At 35.8% G+C, this 23,739-nt stretch overlaps 1 protein-coding gene across 13 annotated transcripts in view; it reads right to left on the bottom strand.

The window, feature by feature from the left end:
- Positions 1-11,337: 11,337 nt before the first annotated feature.
- The window catches only part of FOXP1 (forkhead box P1), a 946,651-nt gene continuing 934,249 nt past the window's right edge, over positions 11,338-23,739 (bottom strand). For 10 of the 13 annotated variants that reach the window (XM_053720890.1, XM_053720894.1, XM_053720895.1 and 7 more), the window contains one exon: positions 11,338-16,737. In XM_053720890.1, coding sequence (XP_053576865.1) covers positions 16,578-16,737 — 160 coding nt within the window. In that variant the 3' untranslated portion in view covers positions 11,338-16,577. The remainder of the gene's footprint in view (positions 16,738-23,739) is intronic. The other 3 variants (XM_053720897.1, XM_053720898.1, XM_053720899.1) reach the window with 1 other exon arrangement.

The raw sequence follows: 23,739 nt of genomic DNA, 5'->3' as shown, positions 1-23,739 counted from the left end.
AAATATAACATGTAATCAGGGTATCATATGTATTTATTTGTAATCAATGGATAGTTTAAGAGCTGGGCCAATTTTCTCTCTGTACCTGTGTAACCCCTCCTGATTGCAATCTAGTTTTAAAAACCACCCCTTCGCAGGTGTATAAAATGGGCTGGCATATAAGATGACATTTCTTACTGAAAAATAAATTCAAGAGAAGGAAGAAATACACTGAAAATATCATGACAGTAAAGAGGTGATTTTAATTTCTGCTGTATCTGAATCATGACAGTTTAATGTTAGGTGGGCTATCCCTTTGAGCTATCAGTTTAAGATTATATTGAATCAAACATCAATTCGATTTTTAAAATCGTCTAAAATATTACACTGTGTGTCCTAATGTCAGCATCAATGTTTATCTTTAATTCTAAATTCACATATATATACTTTCAAAGTATAATACACAACGTAACAAATGGCACTTACAAGTTCTGATGAGTGATCAGTGACACAAGTATCGAGCATTTTGATTCGTTATTGATAGTTTAAAATGTATATTTGAAACAGATTGGCTGATGTCATAAATCATGTGATTATGCATATTCTAATCACCAGTGTGTGGGTTGTTTAGGAGTTTGCGTCATAATTGGTGCGAAAAGTGTTGCTTCAAAATTGGTGCGAAGTGGAGAGTGGGACTTGTATTACATGGCTTAAACATGGTGCACATAGATTTTTCACAAAAAATAAAAAAGGAAGTTAGCCAAATTAAGTTCTGTTTTTAATTTATATCTCTATATCTATTAGTGTGACAAGTTTGGGGCAAAACTTTTCAACAAATTTGTAGAAATAATATTGTCCCCTTGCTTTGTAATGAGAGACAAATTTGTAGCATAATCCATAAGTAGTAATGTATTTTTCATTTTTATCCCTATATCTACTAGTGCACCAAATGTGGAACAATAATATTGTTTGATTTAGAAAGGATATACAATTTTAATAGAGTTTCTAATTTACTTTTATTATGTAATATACTTCCTTCTCTTGCAGCATCGAACATAAGCTATCTGTGTTTTCAGACTCCCATTGAGTTCTATGGCATCCGCATCCTCAAGGGTGGCGGATTGAAAACTAGGTACTCTGCATTGAAAGACACAAGCGTACCTGTTAAATGTTTGATAAATTGTGAAAAGGCTCAAATAGAGTTGAATCTGAATTCGGAACATCTGTAATATTGCAACCATTGATATGTGTCAGATTGAAATCACGGGATCGTATTTTACATCACAAAGTTCAACATTTGCCGATCTTGATGCTTTGATAACTACGGCAGATCAATCTCGTGACAAATACGACACGGAATTCAAGCGTATTTTCAGTTGACGCTTTGCTAAATTGACCCTTTAGGATGTACCTATTTCTACAATGTTTGTTGAACGGTATCAATAGGCTGTTGTAGTAATATATTGTTGATCATATTTACTAGCCAATGTTGGACGAGTTTATACATGAAGGTACACCACAAGTTTTAGCCTGTCTGGCTAGGTTGAAGATTGCTGCACTGATACATTATATTTTTTATAGCAAATAGGAAAATGTTGTGCATATGCATATAGCTCTCCTAGAATACCTCTACTTATCGGAACTATGCCTGTTTAGCATATAGACTACTCTATATTATGTTTTTAGGCCAGGGAGGGACCTATGCTCCTATAACTGCATGCACCCACTGTGTCTGTTGTGCAGCCTAAGAGAGGCCTTAATACAGGTAGGAGGCCAAAAACAAAATTTATGCTTACCTGATAAATTTCTTTCTTTTGCGATGTACCGAGTCCACGGTTTCATCCTTACTTGTGCGATATTATCCTTCCTAACAGGAAGTGGCAAAAAGAGCACCCACAGCAGAGCTGTCTATATAGCTCCCCCCTTAACTCCACCCCCCAGTCATTCAACCGAAGGCCAAGGAAGAAAAAGGAGAAACTATAAGGTGCAGAGGTGACTGAAGTTTTCAATAAAAAACACTATCTGTCTTGAATAGACAGGGTGGGCCGTGGACTCGGTACATCGCAAAAGAAAGAAATTTATCAGGTAAGCATAAATTTTGTTTTCTTTTGCAAGATGTACCGAGTCCACGGTTTCATCCTTACTTGTGGGATACCAATACCAAAGCTTTAGGACACGGATGAAGGGAGGGACAAGACAGGAACCTAAACGGAAGGCACCACTGCTTGCAAAACCTTTCTCCCAAAAATAGCCTCAGAAGAAGCAAAAGTATCAAATTTGGAAAATTTGGAAAAAGTATGAAGCGAAGACCAAGTCGCAGCCTTACAAATTTGTTCAACAGAAGAATCATTTTTAAAAGCCCATGTGGAAGCCACTGCTCTAGTAGAGTGAGCAGTAATTCTTTCAGGAGGCTGCTGTCCAGCAGTCTCATAATCCAAACGGATGATGCTTTTCAGCCAAAAGGAAAGAGAGGTAGCCGTAGCCTTTTGACCCCTACGCTTTCCAGAATAGACAACAAACAAAAAAGATGTTTGACAAAAATCTTTGGTTGCCTGCAAATAAAACTTCAAAGCACGAACCACATCCAAGTTGTGCAATAAACGTTCCTTCTTAGAAGAAGGATTAGGACACAGAGAAGGAACAACAATCTCCTGACTGATATTCCTGTTAGTAACAACCTTAGGGAGGAACCCAGTTTTGGTACGCAAAACCCCCTTATCAGCATGGAAAACAAGATAAGGCGAGTCACATTGTAATGCAGATAGTTAAGAAACTCTTCGAGCTGAAGAGATAGCAACTAGAAACAGAACTTTCCAAGATAGAAGCTTAATATCTATGGAATGCATGGGTTCAAACGGAACCCCCTGAAGAACTTTAAGAACTAAATTTAGACTCCATGGTGGAGCAACAGGTTTAAATACAGGCTTGATTCTAACTAAAGCCTGACAAAAAGCCCGAACGTCTGGGACATCTGCCAGACGCTTGTGCAATAGAATAGACAAAGCAGATATCTGTCCTTTTAAGGAACTAGCTGAAAATCCTTTCTCCAATCCATCTATCTTATGATAGATTTTCCTGGTGACAGGCTTTCGAGCCTGAATCAAGTTATCTATGACTGACTCAGAGAAACCCCGCTTTGATAAAATCAAGCGTTCAATCTCCAAGCAGTCAGCTGCAGAGATATTAGATTTGGATGCTTGAACGGACCTTGAATCAGAAGGTCCTGTCTCAGTGGCAGAGTCCATGGTGGCAGAGATGACATGTCCACCAGGTCTGCATACTAAGTCCTGCGTGGCCACGCAGGTGCTATCAAAATCACTGAAGCTCTCTCCTGTTTGATTCTGGCAATCAGACGCGGAAGGAGAGGGAAAGGTGGAAACACATAAGCCAGGTTGAAAGACCAGGGTACTGCTAGAGCATCTATAAGTACTGCCTGAGGATCCCTTTACCTGGATCCGTAACGAGGAAGTTTGGCGTTCTGACGAGACGCCATCAGATCCAATTCTGGTGTGCCCCATAGCTGAACCAGTTGAGCAAACACCTCCGGATGGAGCTCCCACTCCCCCGGATGAAAAGTCTGACGACTTAGATAATCTGCCTCCCAGTTCTCTACCCCTGGGATATAGATCGCTGATAGATGGCAAGAGTGAGTCTCTGCCCATCGGATTATTCTGGAAACTTCTATCATCGCTAAGGAACTCTTTGTTCCCCCCTGATTATTGATATAAGCCACAGTCGTGATGTTGTCCGACTGAAATCTGATGAATCCGGCCGAAGCCAGCTGAGGCCACGCCTGAAGAGCATTGAATATCGCTCTTAATTCCAGAATATTTATCGGTAGGAGGGCCTCCTCCTGAGTCCACAAACCCTGTGCTTTCAGGGAATTCCAGACTGCACGTCCTGTGACAACCACCAAAGAAGAGAGTCTATGGTCTCTAGATCCAGATTTATCTGAGGAGATAAATCTGCATAATCCCCATTCCACTGTCTGAGCATGCATAGTTGCAGTGGTCTGAGATGTAAGCGAGCATATGGAACTACATCCATTGCCGCTACCATTAATCTGGTTACCTCCTTACACTGAGCCACTGACGGCCGAGGAATGGAATGAAGAGCTCGGCAGGTGGTCAAAATCTTTGATTTCCTGACCTCCGTCAGAAATATTTTCATGTCCACCGAGTCTATCAGAGTTCCTAGAAATGAAACTCTTGTGAGAGGGGAAAGAGAACTTTTTTTTACGTTCACCTTCCACCCATGAGATCTTAGACTTGGCTAGTTGGAAAATCAATGGTTGAATTAGGATGTCGTCTAGATAAGGCACCACTGCTATGCCCCGCGGCCTTAGGACTGCCAGAAGGGACCCTAGCACCTTTGTGAAGATTCTTGGCACCATGGCCAACCCGAAGGGAAGAGCCACAAACTGGTAATGCTTGTCCAGCAAGGCAAACCTGAGGAACTGGTGATGATCTTTGTGGATAGGAATGTGTAGATACGCATCCTTTAAGTCCACGGTGGTCATATATTGACCCTCCTGGATCATTGGTAAAATAGTCCAAATGGTCTCCATCTTGAAGGATGGAACTTGGTTTAAGATCTTGAGATTTAAAATTGGTCTGAAGGTTCCCTCTTTTTTGGGAACCACAAACAGATTGGAGTAGAACCCCTGCCCCTGTTCTGTTTTTGGAACTGGGCAGATCACTCCCATGGTAAATAGATCTTCTACACAGCGTAAGAATACCTCTCTTTTTGTCTGGTTTACAGACAATTGAGAAAGATGGAATCTCCCCCTTGGAGGAGAATCTTTGAAATCTAGAAGATACCCCTGGGTTACGATTTCTACAGCCCAGGAGTCCTGAACATCTCTTGTACAAGCCTGAGCAAAGAGAGAGAGTCTGCCCCCTACTAGATCCGGTCCCGGATCGAGAGCTACCCTTCATGCTGTCTTGGTGGCAGCAGCAGGCTTCTTGGCCTGTTTACCCTTGTTCCAAGCCTGGTTAGGTCTCCAGACTGGCCTGGATTGAGCAAAGTTCCCCTCTTGCTTTGCAGCAGGGGAAGAGGAAGCGGGACCACCCTTGAAGTTTCGAAAGGAACAAAAATTATTTTGTTTGGTCCTCATCTTATTTGACTTATCCTGAGGGAGGGCATGATCCTTCCCTCCAGTGAAATCTGAAATGATCTCTTTCAGTTCAGGCCCGAATAGGGTCTTACCCTTGAAAGGGATGGTCAAAAGCTTAGATTTTGATGACACATCAGCCGACCAGGACTTAAGCCATAATGCTTTACGCGCTGAAATGGCAAAACCTGAATTCTTTGCCACTAATTTAGCCAGATGAAAAGCGGCCTAATTCTATCCAGAATATCATCTAATGGGGTCTCTACCTGAAGAGCCTCTTCCAGAGCCTCAAACCAAAGAGAGGAGAAGAAAACCCTGATGAACAAAAACTTTCTTTAGGAGACCCTCTAATTGTTTATCCATAGGATCTTTGAAAGCACAACTGTCCTCAATAGGTATAGTTGTACGCTTAGCCAGAGTAGAAATAGCTCCCTCCACCTTAGGGACCGTTTGCCATGAATCCCTCATGGTGTCAGATATGGGAAACATCTTCTTAAAAACAGGAGGGGGATCGAACGGAATACCTGGTCTATCCCACTCCTTAGTAACAATGTCCGAAATCCTCTTAGGGACCGGAAAAACATCAGTGTAAACAGGAACCTCTAAATATTTGTCCATTTTACACAATTTCTCTGGAACTACAATAGGGTCACTCACAATCATCCAGAGTCGCTAAAACCTCCCTGAGCAATAAGCGGAAGTGTTCTAGCTTAAATTTAAATGCTGTCATATCTGAATCTGTCTGAGGGAACATCTTTCCTGAATCAGAAATCTCTCCCTCAGATAGCAAATCCCTCATCCCTACCTCTGAACATTGTGAGGGTATATCGGATATGGCTACTAAAGCGTCAGAAGGCTCAGCATTTGTTCTTAACCCAGAGCTACTGCGCTTCCTTTGCAACCAAGGCAGTTTAGATAACACCTCTGTGAGGGTAGTATTCATAACTGAGGCCATATCTTGCAAGGTGAAAGAATTAGATGCACTAGAGGTACTTGGCATCACTTGTGCGGGCGTTACTGGTTGTGACACTTGGGGAGAACTAGATGGCAAAACCTGATTTCCTTCTGTCTGAGAATCATCCAGTGCCAAACTCTTATAAGTCAAAATATGCTGTTTGCAATTTATAGACATATCAGTACATGTGGGACACATTCTAAGAGGGTGGTTCCACAATGGCTTCTAAACATATTGAGCAATGAGTTTTCTCAATGTCAGACATGTTGAACAGGCTAGTAATGAGACAAGCAAGCTTGGAAAACACTTTATTTAATGAAAAAACAACAATGATAAAAAACGGTACTGTGCCTTTAAGAGAAAAAAAGGCATACACAAACTGCAAAACTGCTTAAAATTATCTCAAATTTTCCGAAATGTTTACAGTATAATCAAAAAGCTTTAGTAAGATTGCACCACAAGCAATTTAACCAATTAACCCCCAAATATGGAAGCCGGATTGACAAAGTGTCAAAAAACGGTAAAACCCCAGTCAGCACCTTGCCACAGCTCTGCTGTGGTGCCTACCTGCCCTTAGGGATTGATAATGTGGTGATAAAGCTTCGATTTGGCCCAAGAAGTTCACCAGGACCCTCCGGTGTTGTAGCTTGCTGCTTGTCTACAGAAAACAACTGCGCAACTGAGGCGCGAAAATATGCCCCGCCCATCTCACTCGATGTTACTAAGGCCTTCAAAGAAACATACCAAGCATTTTTACAGCCATGTGGGTTATAAAAAACCCAAAAAGCCGTGTACCCTCAATACAGTTGTCCCTTAAAGTGTTATTAACCGTACTCCCAGAACACACAACCGTTTGCTATATCTCATTCAAACTGTGTGTGAACCATAAGTTTAACCCCTTTATGCAAGCTTAGTAATGCCCCTTAGAAGACTAGGTTTACCGCTTACCCTTCCCTCATGGGGATACTGTCAGCCTTTCTGAAATATCACAGTCTCTCCAGAAAAAACGACTGAACATACCTCATTGCTGTATAGCAAGAAACCGTTCCTCACACTGAAGTTTTCCTGTACTCCTCAGCTTCTGTGGGAACAGCAGTGGACCTTAATTACAAATGCTAAGATCATCATCCTCTAGGCAGAAATCTTCATCCATCTCCTGCCCGAGAGTAAATAGTACACACCGGTACTATTTAAAAATAACAAACTCTTGCTTGAAGAAAAATAAAAACTAACAGTTTATCACCTCTTTCACTTTACCCTTCCTGCTTAGAGCCAGCAAAAAGAATGACTGGGGGGTGGAGTTAAGGGGGGAGCTATATAGACAGCTCTGCTGTGGGTGCTCTCTTTGCCACTTCCTGTTAGGAAGGATAATATCCCACAAGTAAGGATGAAACCGTGGACTCGGTACATCTTGCAAAAGAAATTACATTTCCTGTATATCTATACCCTTTGTGCTAGACTGACAACAGATCACTAACAGTTTTTAGAATGACTGTTTTGAGCTTACGGTAACAGCTATAAGTTCTTACTATATATTTCAATAGATCTACACACATTTTTATGCTATAAGTGTGCTAATTGTCGCAGCAATATGTACAATAGTTTTGGCATGTGTTCACTTAGGTCCAAAAGTGGCCAGTACAATTAGTACTAATGTTTATATAGAATTTAACTAATATGATGGGTCCTAGAACGGCTCTGCAGCTATATTCCCCCTACATCTACCCCATATTTAATTTCAATATCTGTGGTCTAAGAAGGACCACAAGTTTTGAGTTGGGGAATGCTTCATCTTTATTCTCACATATCCTAAGGGGTCTCGTGATCTGCACCCCTCTAGCCTCACCCTCTCTCCCCATTCCCCTCAGGAGCTTCATTACGCATAGTATAGCTATGCTTGTTATTTGTTTAATATCGGTCATTGCTGGAATTGTTTATTACGTATATCAGCAGTGGAGTGGAACACTATTACTAGCCTATCCTCCGCCCCCCCACCCCTTCTGTGTGGTAAGGGATAAGTAGCATATCCTCTGCATCAGTTTCATAGTCTCTGCCTAGTCCGAAGAGCCTCTGATTAGGTTTTTTCTCCAATACATGTAAAAATGCTCTTTGGGCCCTAACACAGAAAATATTGCTGTGTTTACTTTTATGTTCTTTGTTACTTGCAGATAGTATGTTCCTATAATTTCACTATGCTTTCCGTGATATATGAAGACTGTTAAGCTCTTATAGTTTTACCAGTGTTATTTTTATTGCAGAATGTTCATTGTTATTATCTTACTATGCATACAACGATACCTATAGATTGTTCTGACACAACACTTTTATCAGTTTACCTTGTCTGATGTAAACTGACACTAACGAAGATTAATCCCTGTGCCCTCCTTGAACTTTGAGGAGTGTAATCCCACCAGTGGATCTGGTTGTCATTGATGACACAATAAAGTCTTAAAAACAAAATGAAGAGCAGGAAAGTTTGACCTATAAGACTGCAATGTATCATTTCACCATGACGCAGTGTCTACTTTATTGTCAACTTTTCTGATACCTTTTGTATTCCTGGTTATCCTGTTTTGCTATTGCTACCTCAATAAAAAGATTTTTTTTTCTTTCTTTCAAAAATAAGCAAAATTAGTTACATAGCCATGCTGTCTGGAGTAGTCTGATCCACCCCTTTATCAGTGTTTAGCTACAGAAACATAAGCATTGTATTTCACAGCAGTTTATTTGCTTCTAGGCATGGTCCAGGAGATGAGTGTCTACTGCATTCTACCAAAAGCAAAGGTAGATATAGATACAGCCATAGAAGGAATTGTGTAGTGGGAGTTAGAGCTGTACAATTCGGAAACTTAAAAGAAAGGGTTAATGGCAAAGTACTACAGTATAAATCTGCAGGTAAAGTAATGAAAGTGCATACTATATTTTGTCTCTATCCCAACTTGTTTTAGGTCCTTTTAAAACAAAATCACTAGCCTTATAGTTAAAAACCTTCCATTATCTTCTATAACAGCTGGCTAGTGAGACTAGCTTTACGTCCTGCTCCTTGATGTAATATGAATGAAGGGTGCATACATAGTAGTTACTAGAACTTTTATGGTTATCGAGCAAGAATAGATAGTATCTATTAGATACCTTACACATCTCTTCATAAGAAGCAAGCAAAAAAAAAAAACTAGTTATGGTACTATAAAAGAAAGGACATCTTATATACAACGGGCATTCAAGAATAATTTAGGCAAACTCACTCAAAAATGTTTCCACCTCTGGTATAATGGATGACATTTTTTCTTTCGAGATGAGCACACATTTTTCCCAATTTACATTTCAGGTAATGCTCAATAAAAATCTCTGATGCCCCTTTTGACTCAAAGTTTACATCTTTTTATTTTTATGTTATTGTTTAAAATAAAGGGATACTAAACCCAAACTTTTTCTTTCATGATTCAGATAGAGCGTGCATTTTTAAGCAACTTTCTAATTTACTCCTATTAAGAATTTTTCTTCATTCTCTTGCTATCTTTATTTGTAAAACAAAAATCTAAACTTAGGAGCCATCCCATTTTTGGTTCAGCACATGGGTTGCACTTGCTGATTGGTGGCTAAATGTAGACATCAATCAACAAGCGCTATCCAGGGTCTGAACCAAAAATGGGCCGGCTCCTAAGCTTAGATTCATGCTTTTTCAAAATAAGATAGCAAGAGAACAAAGAAAAATTGATAATAGGAGTAAATTAGAAAGTTGCTTAAAATTGCACGCTCTATCTGAATCATGAAAAAAAATGGATTTAGTATCCCTTTAATTAAACAATAACATAAAAATGAAAAATAGAGAGCAGAGAGAGAGAGCGCCTGATAGTGTAATATCGTCAAGGTCAAAACAAGGTACAGGTATAAAAAAAATCTCTGCCAAATGAATACTCACAAAGAGCTTGGCACTCGCAAGTAGTGCATGTAGGCGGGCTGACCTTTATACAGTAGTATAAAGGTCAGCCCGCCTACATGCACTACTTGCGAGTGCCAAGCTCTTTGTGAGTATCCATTTGGCAGAGATTTTTTTATACCTGTACCTTGTTTTGACCTTGACGATATTACACTATCAGGCGCTCTCTCTCTCTGCTCTCTATTTTCCAGTTCTACCGACTTACCACCGGTTTGGAGTGGAGCAGCCTTCCAGAATTATTGATTTCATCAATTGCATCTATCTATCAATGACTCTGCACTATATGTGAAATCGTTTGTATTGTTTTTTATATTTTTTGATTTTATTCCACCTAACTTTATTTTATCTATTTTCAATAGAAATAACATTGTATCACTTGACTTATATCGTTCATTTTTTAGAAGTTGAAGTTTTTGTGAAATACACGTCATTGTTTATGTAAAGTCACTTATCTATTTTTTCTGAACTATACAGTTCCTTAGGTACACTCTTGTAAAAAGGACATCCTATATACTTTTTTGAATGATTTTTTATACTATTTTGCACGATCCACTCCACATATATATATTTTTTTGCACACAATAGTATATCAATATAGCGCACCCTATTGTATGATTTTATATCGTACAATTTTTTTTCTTGTCTATAAAAATGAAAAGATGTAAACTTTGAGTCAAAAGGGGCATCAGAGATTTTTATTGAGCATTACCTGAAACGTAAATTGGGAAAAATGTGTGCTCATCTCGAAAAAAAAAATTTGAGTTTAGTATCCCTTTAAGGCAATGTTACTTGTATACAAATACACCTGATAGTCAAATAAGCACATTTGTGGGGGTCAGTAATGAAAAAATATGTTAGGTTTATATTAATTGTATATTTTTTAGCATCAGAATGTATCTAATGATAGTTTTGCTTACAACCTGAAATTTATTTTCCCACCTATACACATGAAGTCCTCAAGTGTTGCATTGACATAAATGAGAATACCGACAAGCTTAAGGGCACAGGAATAAATAACTTTATTTGAAATAAAACGTTGTTTTTTTTTGTGCCACACCTATTGTAATAGCTTTTGAATTTTAAAATAACAATAATGAACCAGAGTAAGGAACCATTAAGTGTATTGATTCTTAATAGAAATGATGAGCATTCTATTTCATGTGCATTGGCTAATAGCGCATTATAGGAGCACAGTTTTATTTATTATCAACATATTTGTTTTTAGCCACACATTTTGATGGACCTGTTTTGGGTTGAGTAGGACTACTCTTAGCTGGCAAAAGAGCTGTACAGAGACAAAGAGAGTAGGACACAGTTTCTAGGACATCAAAAAGACGGGACAACATAAACCAGTGTGAACAACCAGCATTTTATTGCATTTGAGAATGCTATAATGTCAGTAATCATTACTGACCACACAACATTTTATTGTCTGTATCAACAGACATGGAATGATGGAATTAAACTTGATGTGAGGAATGAGTTCCTTTTTATGCCTTTTCAAAACAAACTATCTCGTTACTGACAGCACATACACATGAAGCATCATACTAACAGTCGGGATTGTACCATTGTCATCAAGGCTTATGGGCTAATGCAAGTTTGTGTACTTAGGTCGGGATAATATTGCAAGCCTTGAAAATCTGGTTTGTCAAACCATAAAACAACTGCTTAATGCCATTCCACTAAGCAAAAATTATAAAAACAGACTGGTACAATGGGGTGGGGGGAGTGAGCCAGGAATATTAAACAATTAAAATGATGAAGAAATTGTAAACCGTTTGATTAAACTTTTGGCCAATGAGTTTTTTTTTCTACAAATGACAAATAGAAAATAAAAAATGATTTATATATATATATACACATATATATATACATATATATATATATATATATATATATATATATATATATATATATATATATATATGTGTGTGTGTGTGTGTATATATATATCTGTGGTTACCAGATTTACGGCACAGTTGTACAATATTCTCCCCCCCCCCCCATAATTTAGTGCAACATAAGCCTTGATGCTTCCTCTTACTGCTAGTAAAATGCAGAATTCCAAAGTTTAGTACAATTTTTACATTGTACAAAAAAAGAGAAGGCATTTACTCATTCCTGACAGCGATTTACCTGATACATGGTTCTACTCTGATAATGTACGCTTTTCTTTGAGAAAAAAAAAAAAACATGTAACAAATTTATCTTTACATCTTGGCACCTTGTAAAGTAGTTTATACAAAAGTTTACTAGTTTTACACTCCTCGTACTTTAATCAAGACTTTACTGATAAACTTTGAAAGTGTAATCCCAGATTTCGTCATGCAAAATACTTACTGCAGGAGAAAACACTTTTAAAACCATTTTTTTGTCTTTAAATGTATGAACCTTTTTTTTTAAGACAGCCAGAAAAGGCAGTGGTAAAATAACGTAAAAGGGCTGAAAAGTATCAAAAACCAGCAAAAAACACAAAAACTGTACAAAATGCTTCAATCAATGATAGAAAAAAAAATAATAATCGGTCAACTATGTTACAATTTGAAGCAAAATGGTCAGGGATTTCCTCCCACATTGTCAGCAAAGGTCATCCTATATTTTAAAGCAAAGATGACAAATAAAATACATATGCAGCATATTCTGCAATTCTGGTACATACAGTAGTTTTTTCCAAAGCGAGTATAAAGCAGTTGCACAATAAAGCAAATCGGGTTTAACAAACAAGTATGCATTTATTCCTTGCAAGGAATATTATTAAAAAAAAAAAATTAAAATAAAGTACAAAGGGTAATAAAAAATAAAAATATTTCCCAGCCCCCCAAAATGCTTACAGACATATTGGAAAATTATATACAATATCAATGTTACAAATTACGGGCAACAGTTAATGGAATTTGAATTAAAAAAAATGTTTATTTTATATATATATATATATATATATATATATATATATATATATATATATATATATATATATATATATAAATCTCAAAAATTGGATGCTAAAATCCTGAGATTTGTTAGTTATTTTGTTCTTTTACAAGGGTTAGACACTTGCATGATACTTAAAGAAATTAATTCTTTTACTTTTTTCAATATTTAAAAAAAGATGGCTACAATTTTAAGACGAAGCATGCAAGACATACAATTAAGTGCAACTTAGTGAAATGTATCTGCGTTCATAAGTATTTATTAAAGGGATGAGCTGAGGTTTGCTCACTAATGGTTACTCATGCATCTGTATTTATTCATGTCTAGCTAAACATGCTAATAATGAACAGATTTTTCAATTTTGCATCCCCCATTTAAATTATGAACTAGCCAGAAAAAAAAACTGCTTGTTGCTGATTTAAGTCTGAAAAATTCAAATCTGCCTGCACTAAAATATTAATTTTTTTTAAAAAAAGTTGAAGAAATGACCAGTGATTACCTTTATAATAGAAAACTGGACTAAAAGTACCTACTAGAGAGAGGTTGTATGTTTCTTTTTTTGAATAATGTATGTTTCTTCTCTGCTCATAATACCAAAATGACTGTGCAGTGTTTTGTTAGCTATTTTATTGGGTTTTTTTCTTTATTAAAATGTCTTAAATTTGACAAATAATAATAAAAAAAAAAGTTTGGGTTTTGCTGAATTGGCATACAGATGATTTATTTGCAAAGATAACTTTTTATTTATATTAAAAGGTTAAATTAATTAGAAACCTCACAAAAAAAACCTCAATGATATTATTCTATTTTCAAGGGGGTATTCAAAGTTACATGATCCATTTTTAGAAACTACTGTACTTCCATGAAAAGGTCAGAGTAAGTATAGCAGAGAACTCATGATATTTTTTATCTAAATATCTTAAAAATGGCAACATGTTTAAACCTTTAGATTTGTAATATTTTCTAATGTGACTTATCTAATACATCATTTTTAAAATAATTCCGACAAGACTGATTAATTAAGCTTAAATTAATTATTATTTTTTTTTAAAAAAAAAGGTTGTCTGTTTAACAGATAAATGCCTCTATTTTTTTTTATTTATTTTTTTAAATCTTGGAAAACCTCTCTTTAATTATTTTTACGTTCTCCACCAGAAAAAAATAGTACTTCTTACATTTATTTCCAGAGAAACTGGAATTCCTACACAATTCAAATTATATTTATAATATTCATTATATTTGTCTTTGTGGCTTAATCTCTCTGGAGAGAAAAAAAAAAAGACCCTTACAACTAAAATAAACTTTGGTTTTGAGGTCTATGGTCTATGTTCATCTATAACTGGGAAAAGGTCCTAATAACAAGTTTTGATCTTCAATGTCATTAGCACTTTCCATCTAAGTTTGTGTGCCCCCTTTGTTCAACAATAAGAGGATATTTGGCCTTGTAATATAAAGCATATAACAAAGAACATAATTTACCTTTATGTTAAATCTTTGGTAATTTTAAAGGAAATAGAAAATAGGAATAAAATACCCACAATTTTTGTGAATATTATTTAAACTGCCAAAAAAAAATGCAGGATTTTCCAGGGGTTAAGATTCTAATTGAATTGTAATTTTCAAAGAAAAAAATAATTTTCTACGTTAAGTAGATAAATGAGAAAATGGTTGGAGGTTCATGTGTTTGCAAATTTAATGACAGTTGTTTGCAGTGCTTATATAGTAAAACAAAAAAATATATATCTTACAGATTAAGCTGGCATTTCATAAATAAGGACAATAATAAAAATTGCCATGCTTTAAAAGTGCAGTCCTAAAGCAACTTATATTGCAGTCGTAACAAAGTCAAAACATCAAAGCTACTAAAACCCTTGTCTCAAAATGTAAAGTTTTTATCAAGTTTACAAACTGAGGCTTAAAATGCTAAAATGTTCTATTGCATTGGGACAGTTTGGGTTCTACCGAATATATTATACAACGTGATTGTTTTTCTTATTTAAAGTTGAAAAAAAAATCAATTACAAAAGAAAATATCAATTTTGTTTCTTTTTTAAAAGTCCCCACAGTATTAAGTTACTGTACAGTTTTGCCAAAACAAAAACGTATTGTATTGTACTGGGTAAGTGTTTGATCTGTATATATTTTAATGGTCTTGGTATAAATGGCTTGTGCAGGACTGCTCTCAAAAACCTTTATAAGTTGGGACTACAAAGGAAAATGTTAACTCAGAGAGACCATGCATTGTTTACTTTCATTGTAAGCTATATCAGATTGGGTTTTACACAGCATCTTACCTCCTATTTATGCAGCATATATAGATTTATATACACAAACATTACATCCATACCATTCCACATGTAAATGTTACCAGTTTGATGATCAACTTTTAGACAATTGTATTAATTTGCACTGAAAAATACAGGCTATCCTATTGGCAGTAACAAGGCTAACGCCAACAAATTTGCCGCAAATTTAAAAGATGATAGCGGCGAGACAGCGCAGAAATATAATTTGGTGAAAGTAGACCTTGCAGCTTTTGAAAACCACAACGTTTTAATGCAGAAGTGGAAACTGCGCATTGCAAAATGCCATTGTGCTGGTGGTGTAATCATAAATGGCAATTTTCCTCCTATTTTGTAACTGCCAGAGTTGAAACACCAGAATGAACTGTCTTCACATTATATAATTTTCCTATGGTTGTCATTCATTCTTATTCATATGCTATGACATGGTTTGACAGACGTCCAAGTCATTATAAAGGGTAGTTTTGTAAAGAAAAACATAAAAAAAATATATATAATATATATAAATAAAAATGAATGGAATGATTGTGTTTTCATCTAAACATATAGGGTGGTCAAATTAAAGAATCTGGAATGAATGACAGAAGTACAAACAAGTGAATGACATTCGGCTCCAATAATAAAAACAGTTAACATTCATCACAAGGTACAGAAAACTTACTAGCCTCAAAAGAGGCATTGGGCCTGTAGCATAGGCCTGAGGTCAGAACTGAAACTGTGGTACAAGAAATAAAACAAAGCAATACATTAAGAATATTGGGATAATTACTCTGCCTCCTATCTGTTCCATACATATATTTATATGTATATAAAAAGGTCATCCCCCATCCCAAAATGGAAGCAAAAGAATTGATTTGAAGGCAGTGATAATCAATATAACATGCAGTACTGTGCAAATACGTTGTCCATTTGAATCCTTAAAATCTAGGCGATGGGGTGACCTGCAGTTTCGACGCCACATGCTTATATTGTCCAAAGTGTTCATTTCAGAAAAAACTGCTGTCTAAAGTTCTGTTTTGCATGAAGAAGTGAAATCTGTTTAGCAAATATACAACACTGATGTTGACTGTAAGAGAGGAAAATCCGAGTACCAAACAAGTCCATTTAATGCACAGAGTACAAATTCCTTTTTTTTTTTTTTTTTTTTTTTTTTCTTGTTTGTTTTTTTTTTTCCAACAAAAAAGTAGAAAAATCGAAAATACTCCCAAATGGGTTACTTGATGGCACTAAGAGTTAACAGTTGTCAACATATTCTGGGATCCATGTAGACTGTACATTAACGAAGGACGATCCCAGCATATCAGACTGTCTTCATTCTCAGGATAATGATATGAGACACGTTTTGTTTTGTTTTTATTCCATGTCATTTCCAGGATCATCTTCATAATCTCGGTCATGGTCAAAATCTGGACTGTGGTTGGCTGTGACTAGTGATAAAGGGCCGTCGTTATCATCTGGGTCCAGTGGCTCTTCTTTAACATGAACGTGATGTCTAATTAAAGAATACAAAGATCTGTTAAAGTGTTAAAAGGTATAAGAAATCCAAGATTTTTGTTTTTATGATTTCAATAGAACATACAATTTTAAACAATTGTACAATTACTTCTATTATCAAATTTGCTTTGTTGCCTTGCAATTCTTTGATGGTGAACTACTGGGAGGTAGCTAAACAGGTCAGGTAAACCAATGAGAAGTGGCAAATATATGCAATAAACAGCTAGCTTCTAACAGTGTATTGCTGCTCCTGAGGCTACCTAGGTATGCTTTTCAACAAAGCATACCAATAGAACGAGGAAAATTAGGAATTGCAAGTTTAAAGGGAAAGTCTAATAAAAAATAAACATTCATGATTCAGAGAGAGCATGTCATTTTAAACAACTTTCCAATTTACTTTTATCATCAATTTTGCTTTGTTCTCTTGGTATTCTTAGTCTAAAGCTAAACCTAGGTAGGCTCATATGCTTATTTTTTACTTTTTCACAACTAGAGGGGGTTAGTTCATATGTGCCCTATAGATAACATTGTACTCACACCCGTGGAGTTACCTAGGAGTCAGCACTGTTACAAGGTAATCACAGAGGTAAAAAGTGTATTAATAATATGTGTTGATGATGTAAAACTGGGGAATGGGGAATTAAAGGATTATCTATCTTTTTAAACAATAACAATTCTGGTGTAGACTGTCCCTTTAATTTTGATGTTTGTGTCCCTTCAAATATTTGTTGTTTTATTTCTTTAGATTTTAAACCAGCAATTCACAGTGATGTAAATTATGGTATTTCAACAGAAAAAAAAAAGAAATATTAAAGGGGCAGTAAAGTGAAAATTAAACTTTCATGGTCTAGATGGAGCGGGCAATTTTAAACAACTTTCCAATTTACTTCTATTATAAAAGTTGTATTGTTCTATAGGTATTATTTGTTGAAGAGTAAATCTAGGTGGGCTCATAGGACTTCAGGAGAGTGCACGTGTCTTTAGAAATCTATGGAAGTAGTATTTGCAACATTGTTTTTAAAAATGTTATAAAAAGTTACAAATACTGCTGCCATAGAGTGCTAAAGATATGGGCACACTCCTGAATCCCTATGAGCCCACCTAGGTTTACTCTTCAACAAAGTATTACAAGAAAACAAAACTAATTTGATAATAGAAGCAATTTGTACAAATTTTAAATTACATGATCTTTCCAAATCATTTAAGTATAATTTTGACTTTACTGTCCTTTTAATCAAAGAACTTTATAAAGGAATAGCTTAGTTATAGGTTTCATAACCAATTTGCTTCAGCAAAGAAGGAAACCTAGGTTTCAACATGACAGCACCCATTGATTTTTGGACACAAACTTTATATTTATTTTTGTGTTGTTGTTATTTTTACAACTAATATAATAAAAACAAAAAAAACTATACAACTGTGCATTATTGTCAAGTAGGTTTGTCATAGCCGGTATGATTAAGGTTCAGTTCAAAGTTGAAAATAAAGATTAAAGGGACAGTTTACAAAAAAAATTCTCCCCTTTAATTTGTTCCCAGTTATCCACTTTACCTGCTGTAGTGTATTGAATTGTTTACAAGTATTTCCATTACCCTTATATTGGCATTTGAAATAGTTGATTTAGCCTGTGGTATCCCCACCCATCCTGAAAGTTTTTGGCCTCAAGGCCAAGCTGTATTAACACAGTAAGTAGAAGAAATTACACTCCCAGTGGGGTATAGAAGCGATAAGGTAATAAAATTTTAATTTTCCATTGTTCTCTCCAAGTATTGGTGATTGGTTTATGGACAGATATAAGATAAAGAAGCAGGTATGTGTACACAATGTGATAAAGTAATGAGATCTGATTATACCAACAAGCTCAACCCATTTTATTAGGTTGTGGCTTCAAAACACAAAATTAGCTATTTCATATACACAAATAAACCTTAAAAAGCAAATCTCATACATTTTGTACCCTTATAATTGTAAACACATTAAAGGGACATGAAACACAATTTTTTTTTTCTTCATGATTTAGAAAGAGCATGTAATTTTTAACAACTTTCTAATTTACTTCTATTATCTATTTTGCTTCATTCTCTTGATATACTTTGCTGAAAAGCATATCTAGATAGGCTTAGTAGCTGCTGATTGGTAGCTGCACACAGATGCCTCGTGTGATTGGCTCACCCATGTGCATTGTTATTTCTTCAGCAAAGGATATCTAAAGAATGAAGCAAATTAGAATGTTCTTTAAAATTGTATTCTCTACCTGAATCATGAAAAAAAATGTTGGGTTTAGTGTCCCTTTAAGGGAAAAACAATATTATAGTATACTGTCCCTTTAAATATAGAAAAAAAGATGCTGTCATGATGACTTTGTCTGTGTGTTGGAATTTAATTAAAAATCAATTATAAATTTAAAATCAGTCACAGCACTTTTAGTTTTCTAATATACACTGTATAATTATGTATGCAAATTTATGCTAACTAATATTGCAGTTTTTTTTGGGGGGTTCCAGAAAAGTTAGTGACCCTATTTTCAGGCTAATCTTTGCTTTTAAATACAACATTCCGTCTAGAGTTTTTATAGTGTTTAATATCCCTTTTAATGTAGGACATCAAAAGGACATAGTTGTCAGTATACTTAAACTACGTGACATTTGCTTTCTAGGAAAATTTTAGGCTGATTATTTAAGTCACATCTACTAGCGTTTTAAACAGAGAAGCGCTTATTTCTTGAGCTATTACAAAGCAATGTATATTGTAATTTGAGAATTTGCAGTTATTAGGAAGACATTCCTAGAAAAGGCACAATCAAATGTGTTTCAATTGAAATAAATATTAAGTGTTACTTGTGACACAAGAAAATAAGAGTCAGATACAGAAATGAAATGAGAATCTCTAAAGCGAAAAAACATGATTTGTCAGGACATGGAAGCTGGGATAATTCTGCCTAATGTGCGCTGTGCTTCTCTATTAACATGCAGAACCTGTGCGCCAATTCTCAAGAGGATGACCCCAAGTGAGGTTGTATCATTAATCAACTTCAAGCAAACACAGCTAAAAGACACCATGATACATGCTTTAAACTCCAAATTAATGCATATTTTTACAAACTGTCAATAAGGAAAGAAAAGCTCTGCCAGGAAACACAAACGGATAGGAAAAAGACTCGCTCAACACAACAATGTGATAAAGGGGAACGTTCCTAACGAGAATAATAACACTGTCATCTGTAAACAAGAAAAAAACATGATCTCCGACTCACGGTGGGCAAAAGGATGCACTCAGGAGATGAGATCTGCCAAATTTCCCATTATAGGAGAGCACATGAATAACCCCACAGGGGAATAGGGCTGATCATACAGTACAGCTATGATAACAAAAGAAGAAAAAATGTTGTGCGTAAATCATATTTACAGGGCTGCCTTTACAAATAGCAATTACTTTTCACTGCTGAGTGGCCTTTGTCATGCAAAATACCGAAATGCGTAAACACCGCCTGGCCTTTGAAACTGTGAAGGAAAGTGTCATTTTATTGACATTATCTAATATTAGAAATGAAAAAGCTCTAGCAAACGACCTGTTCGCTTTTGATACAATTGGCTTTTTTTTATGCGAAAGACTAAAATATGCTGTGTTAATGAGTCAAACTCTTTCTTTTGATTTGGTACCAAACTCCATTCCAGCAGAACGTATTTGAAAGGGGTATTTTAATACATTAACAAAATATTCTAAATGTGTTTGAGTATGTTATTATTGCACATATGTTTGCTGGTGAGATTGTGCTTAAAGGGACACTAAACCCAATTTTTTTTCTTTCATGATTCAGATAGAGCATGCAATTTTAAGCAACTTTCTAATTTACTCCTATTATCAATTTTTCTTGATTTTCTAGCTATTTTTATTTAAAAAGCAAGAATGTAAAGCTTAGGAGCCAGTCGATTTTAGGTTCAGCACCATGGATAGTGCTTGCCTATTGGTGACCACATTCAGCCAACCAATAGGCAAGGGTTACATTCCTGCTTTTTAAATAAAGATAGCAAGCGAACAAAGAAAAATTGATGATAGTAAATTAGAAAGTTGCTTAAAGGGACACTCAGGTTAAATTACATTTTCATGATTCAGATACAGCATGTAATTTTAAACAACTTTCCAATTTACTTCCATTAAAAAAAATGTGCACAGTCTTTTATATTTACAATTTTTGAGTCACCAGCTCCTACTGAGCATGTGCAAGAATTCACAGACTATACGTATATGCATTTGTGATTGGCTGATTGCTATCACAAGGTACAAGGGGAGTGGAAATATACATAACTTTGAAATTTGTTATAAAAAAAATCTACTATTCATTTGAAGTTCAGACTAAGTGCTATTGCATTGTCTTGTTATCTTGCATTTGTTGATTATGCAAATCTAATGTGTTGACTGGTCCTTTAAAATTACATGCTCTATCCAAATAATTAAAGAAAAAATTGTGATTTAGTATCCCATTAAAGGGACATGAAACCCCAAATTTTCCATTCATGCTTCAAACAGAGCATTCAATTTTAAACAAACTTCCAGGTTACTTCTATTTTTAAAATTACTACATTCTTTTGGTATCCTTTGTTAAAGGGACATTATACACTCATTTTTTCTTTGCATAAATGTTTTGTAGATGATCTATTTATATAGCCCATAAAGTTTTTTTTTTAAATTAATGTATAGTTTTGCTTATTTTTAAATAACATTGCTCTGATTTTCAGACTCCTAACCAAGCCCCAAAGTTTTATGTGAATACGCTCGACTACCTACTCCAGCTTGCTCCTGTTTGTGTAAAGGGTCTTTTCATATGCAAAAGAAGGGGGAGGGGGGGGGGAGTGTCTTATTTGCCACTTGCAGTGGGCTTTCCAGCTACCTTTGCAACAGAGCCAAACTGACAGCTTCTAAGTAAGTTTTTAAACAGTTTTATACTGGATTTTTATATCAGTATCTGTGCATATTATTCTTTATAGTAGTGTCTATTACATGTAGTTATATGAAAATGAGTGTATACTGTCCCTTTAAAGGAGCAGCTATGCATTACTGGGAGCTACCTGAACACATCGGGAGAGCCAATGGCAAGTCGCATATGTGTGAAGCCACCAATCACCAGCTTGATCCTTGTAGTGCATTGCTGCTCCCAAGCATACTTACATATGTTTTTCAACAAAGGATACCAAGAGAATGAAGCAAAATAGATAATATATGTGATCTGGAAAGCTGTTTGAAAATGCATGCTCTGTCTGAATCTCCTTTAATTTTGACTTTACTGTCCCTTTAACCTCACAAAATGCAACAGTTGCGCTGCCAAGCCATCCCTTAGCAGGGCACGGCAGGTGATTGGTGCCTACGCTAGTCCAGATTAGCCCACCAGAAATGTCTTCCTCAGGAAAGGTAATGCATTTTGGCTCTTTAGAGGGAGTTTAACCATGTTTTTAAACCCCTTTTGCAGGAGTAAAAGATTTAAATACCAGTAAACACACAATAATAAACCTCATCACATATATAATTGCACCAGAAAGTCCCTTTCAATGGAAAGATTACGAGACTGTCACTCTTTAATGTTACTTTTAATATCATAACGCTAAAATGTCATAGTTATGTGTTACATTTCATATTCAAATGTTAAAAATCGATATTTAATATTTACATTTGTTCTACAGAAACATTTGAATGAAAGAACAAATGTCAAGATGAACATCTGTTCAAAATTCTGACTTTTGTTCATCTAAAGGAGCAGGGGTGTCACTGGTCAGAGAACAAAAAAACAACTGTGAAATGCAACAGAACAAAGCACTAACTGAGATAAACACACTTTCCCAAAGACCATTAAAGGGACACTTAAAGGACCAGTCAACACATTAGATTTGCATAATCAACAAATGCAAGATAACAAGACAATGCAATAGCACTTAGTCTGAACTTCAAATGAGTAGTAGATTTTTTATAACAAATTTAAAAGTTATGTATATTTCCACTCCCCTTGTACCATGTGATAGCAACCAGCCAATCACAAATGCATATACGTATAGTCTGAATTCTTGCACATGCTCAGTAGGATCTGGTGACTCAAAAATTGTAAATATAAAAGACTGTGCACATTTTTTTTAATGGAAGTAAATTGGAAAGTTGTTTAAAATGACATGCTGCATCTGAATCATGAAAAACATAATTTATGCTTACCTGATAAATTCCTTTCTTCTGTAGTGTGATCAGTCCACGGGTCATCATTACTTGTGGGATATTAACTGCTCCCCTACAGGAAGTGCAAGAGGATTCACCCAGCAGAGTTGCTATATAGCTCCTCCCCTCTACGTCACCTCCAGTCATTCGACCAAGGACCAACGAGAAAGGAGAAGCCAAGGGTGTAGTGGTGACTGGAGTATAATTTAAAAAATATTTACCTGCCTTAAAAAACAGGGCGGGCCGTGGACTGATCACACTACAGAAGAAAGGAATTTATCAGGTAAGCATAAATTATGTTTTCTTCTGTTAAGTGTGATCAGTCCACGGGTCATCATTACTTGTGGGATACCAATACCAAATCAAAAGTACACGGATGACGGGAGGGATAGGCAGGCTCTTTATACAGAAGGAACCACTGCCTGAAGAACCTTTCTCCCAAAAATAGCCTCCGAGGAAGCAAAAGTGTCAAATTTGTAAAATTTGAAAAAAGTATGAAGCGAAGACCAAGTTGCAGCCTTGCAAATCTGTTCAACAGAGGCCTCATTCTTAAAGGCCCAAGTGGAAGCCACAGCTCTAGTGGAATGAGCTGTAATTCTTTCAGGAGGCTGCTGTCCAGCAGTCTCATAAGCTAAACGAATTATGCTACGAAGCCAAAAAGAGAGAGAGGTAGCAGAAGCTTTTTGACCTCTCCTCTGACCAGAGTAAACGACAAACAGGGAAGACGTTTGTCGAAAATCTTTAGTTGCCTGTAAATAAAATTTAAGGGCACGAACTACATCCAGATTGTGCAAAAGACGTTCCTTCCTCGAAGAAGGATTTGGGC

Source organism: Bombina bombina, chromosome 7 (genome assembly GCF_027579735.1).
Source record: "Bombina bombina isolate aBomBom1 chromosome 7, aBomBom1.pri, whole genome shotgun sequence".
NCBI classification, from domain to species: Eukaryota; Metazoa; Chordata; class Amphibia; order Anura; family Bombinatoridae; genus Bombina; species Bombina bombina.
This window is presented reverse-complemented; position numbering and strand designations above follow the sequence as displayed.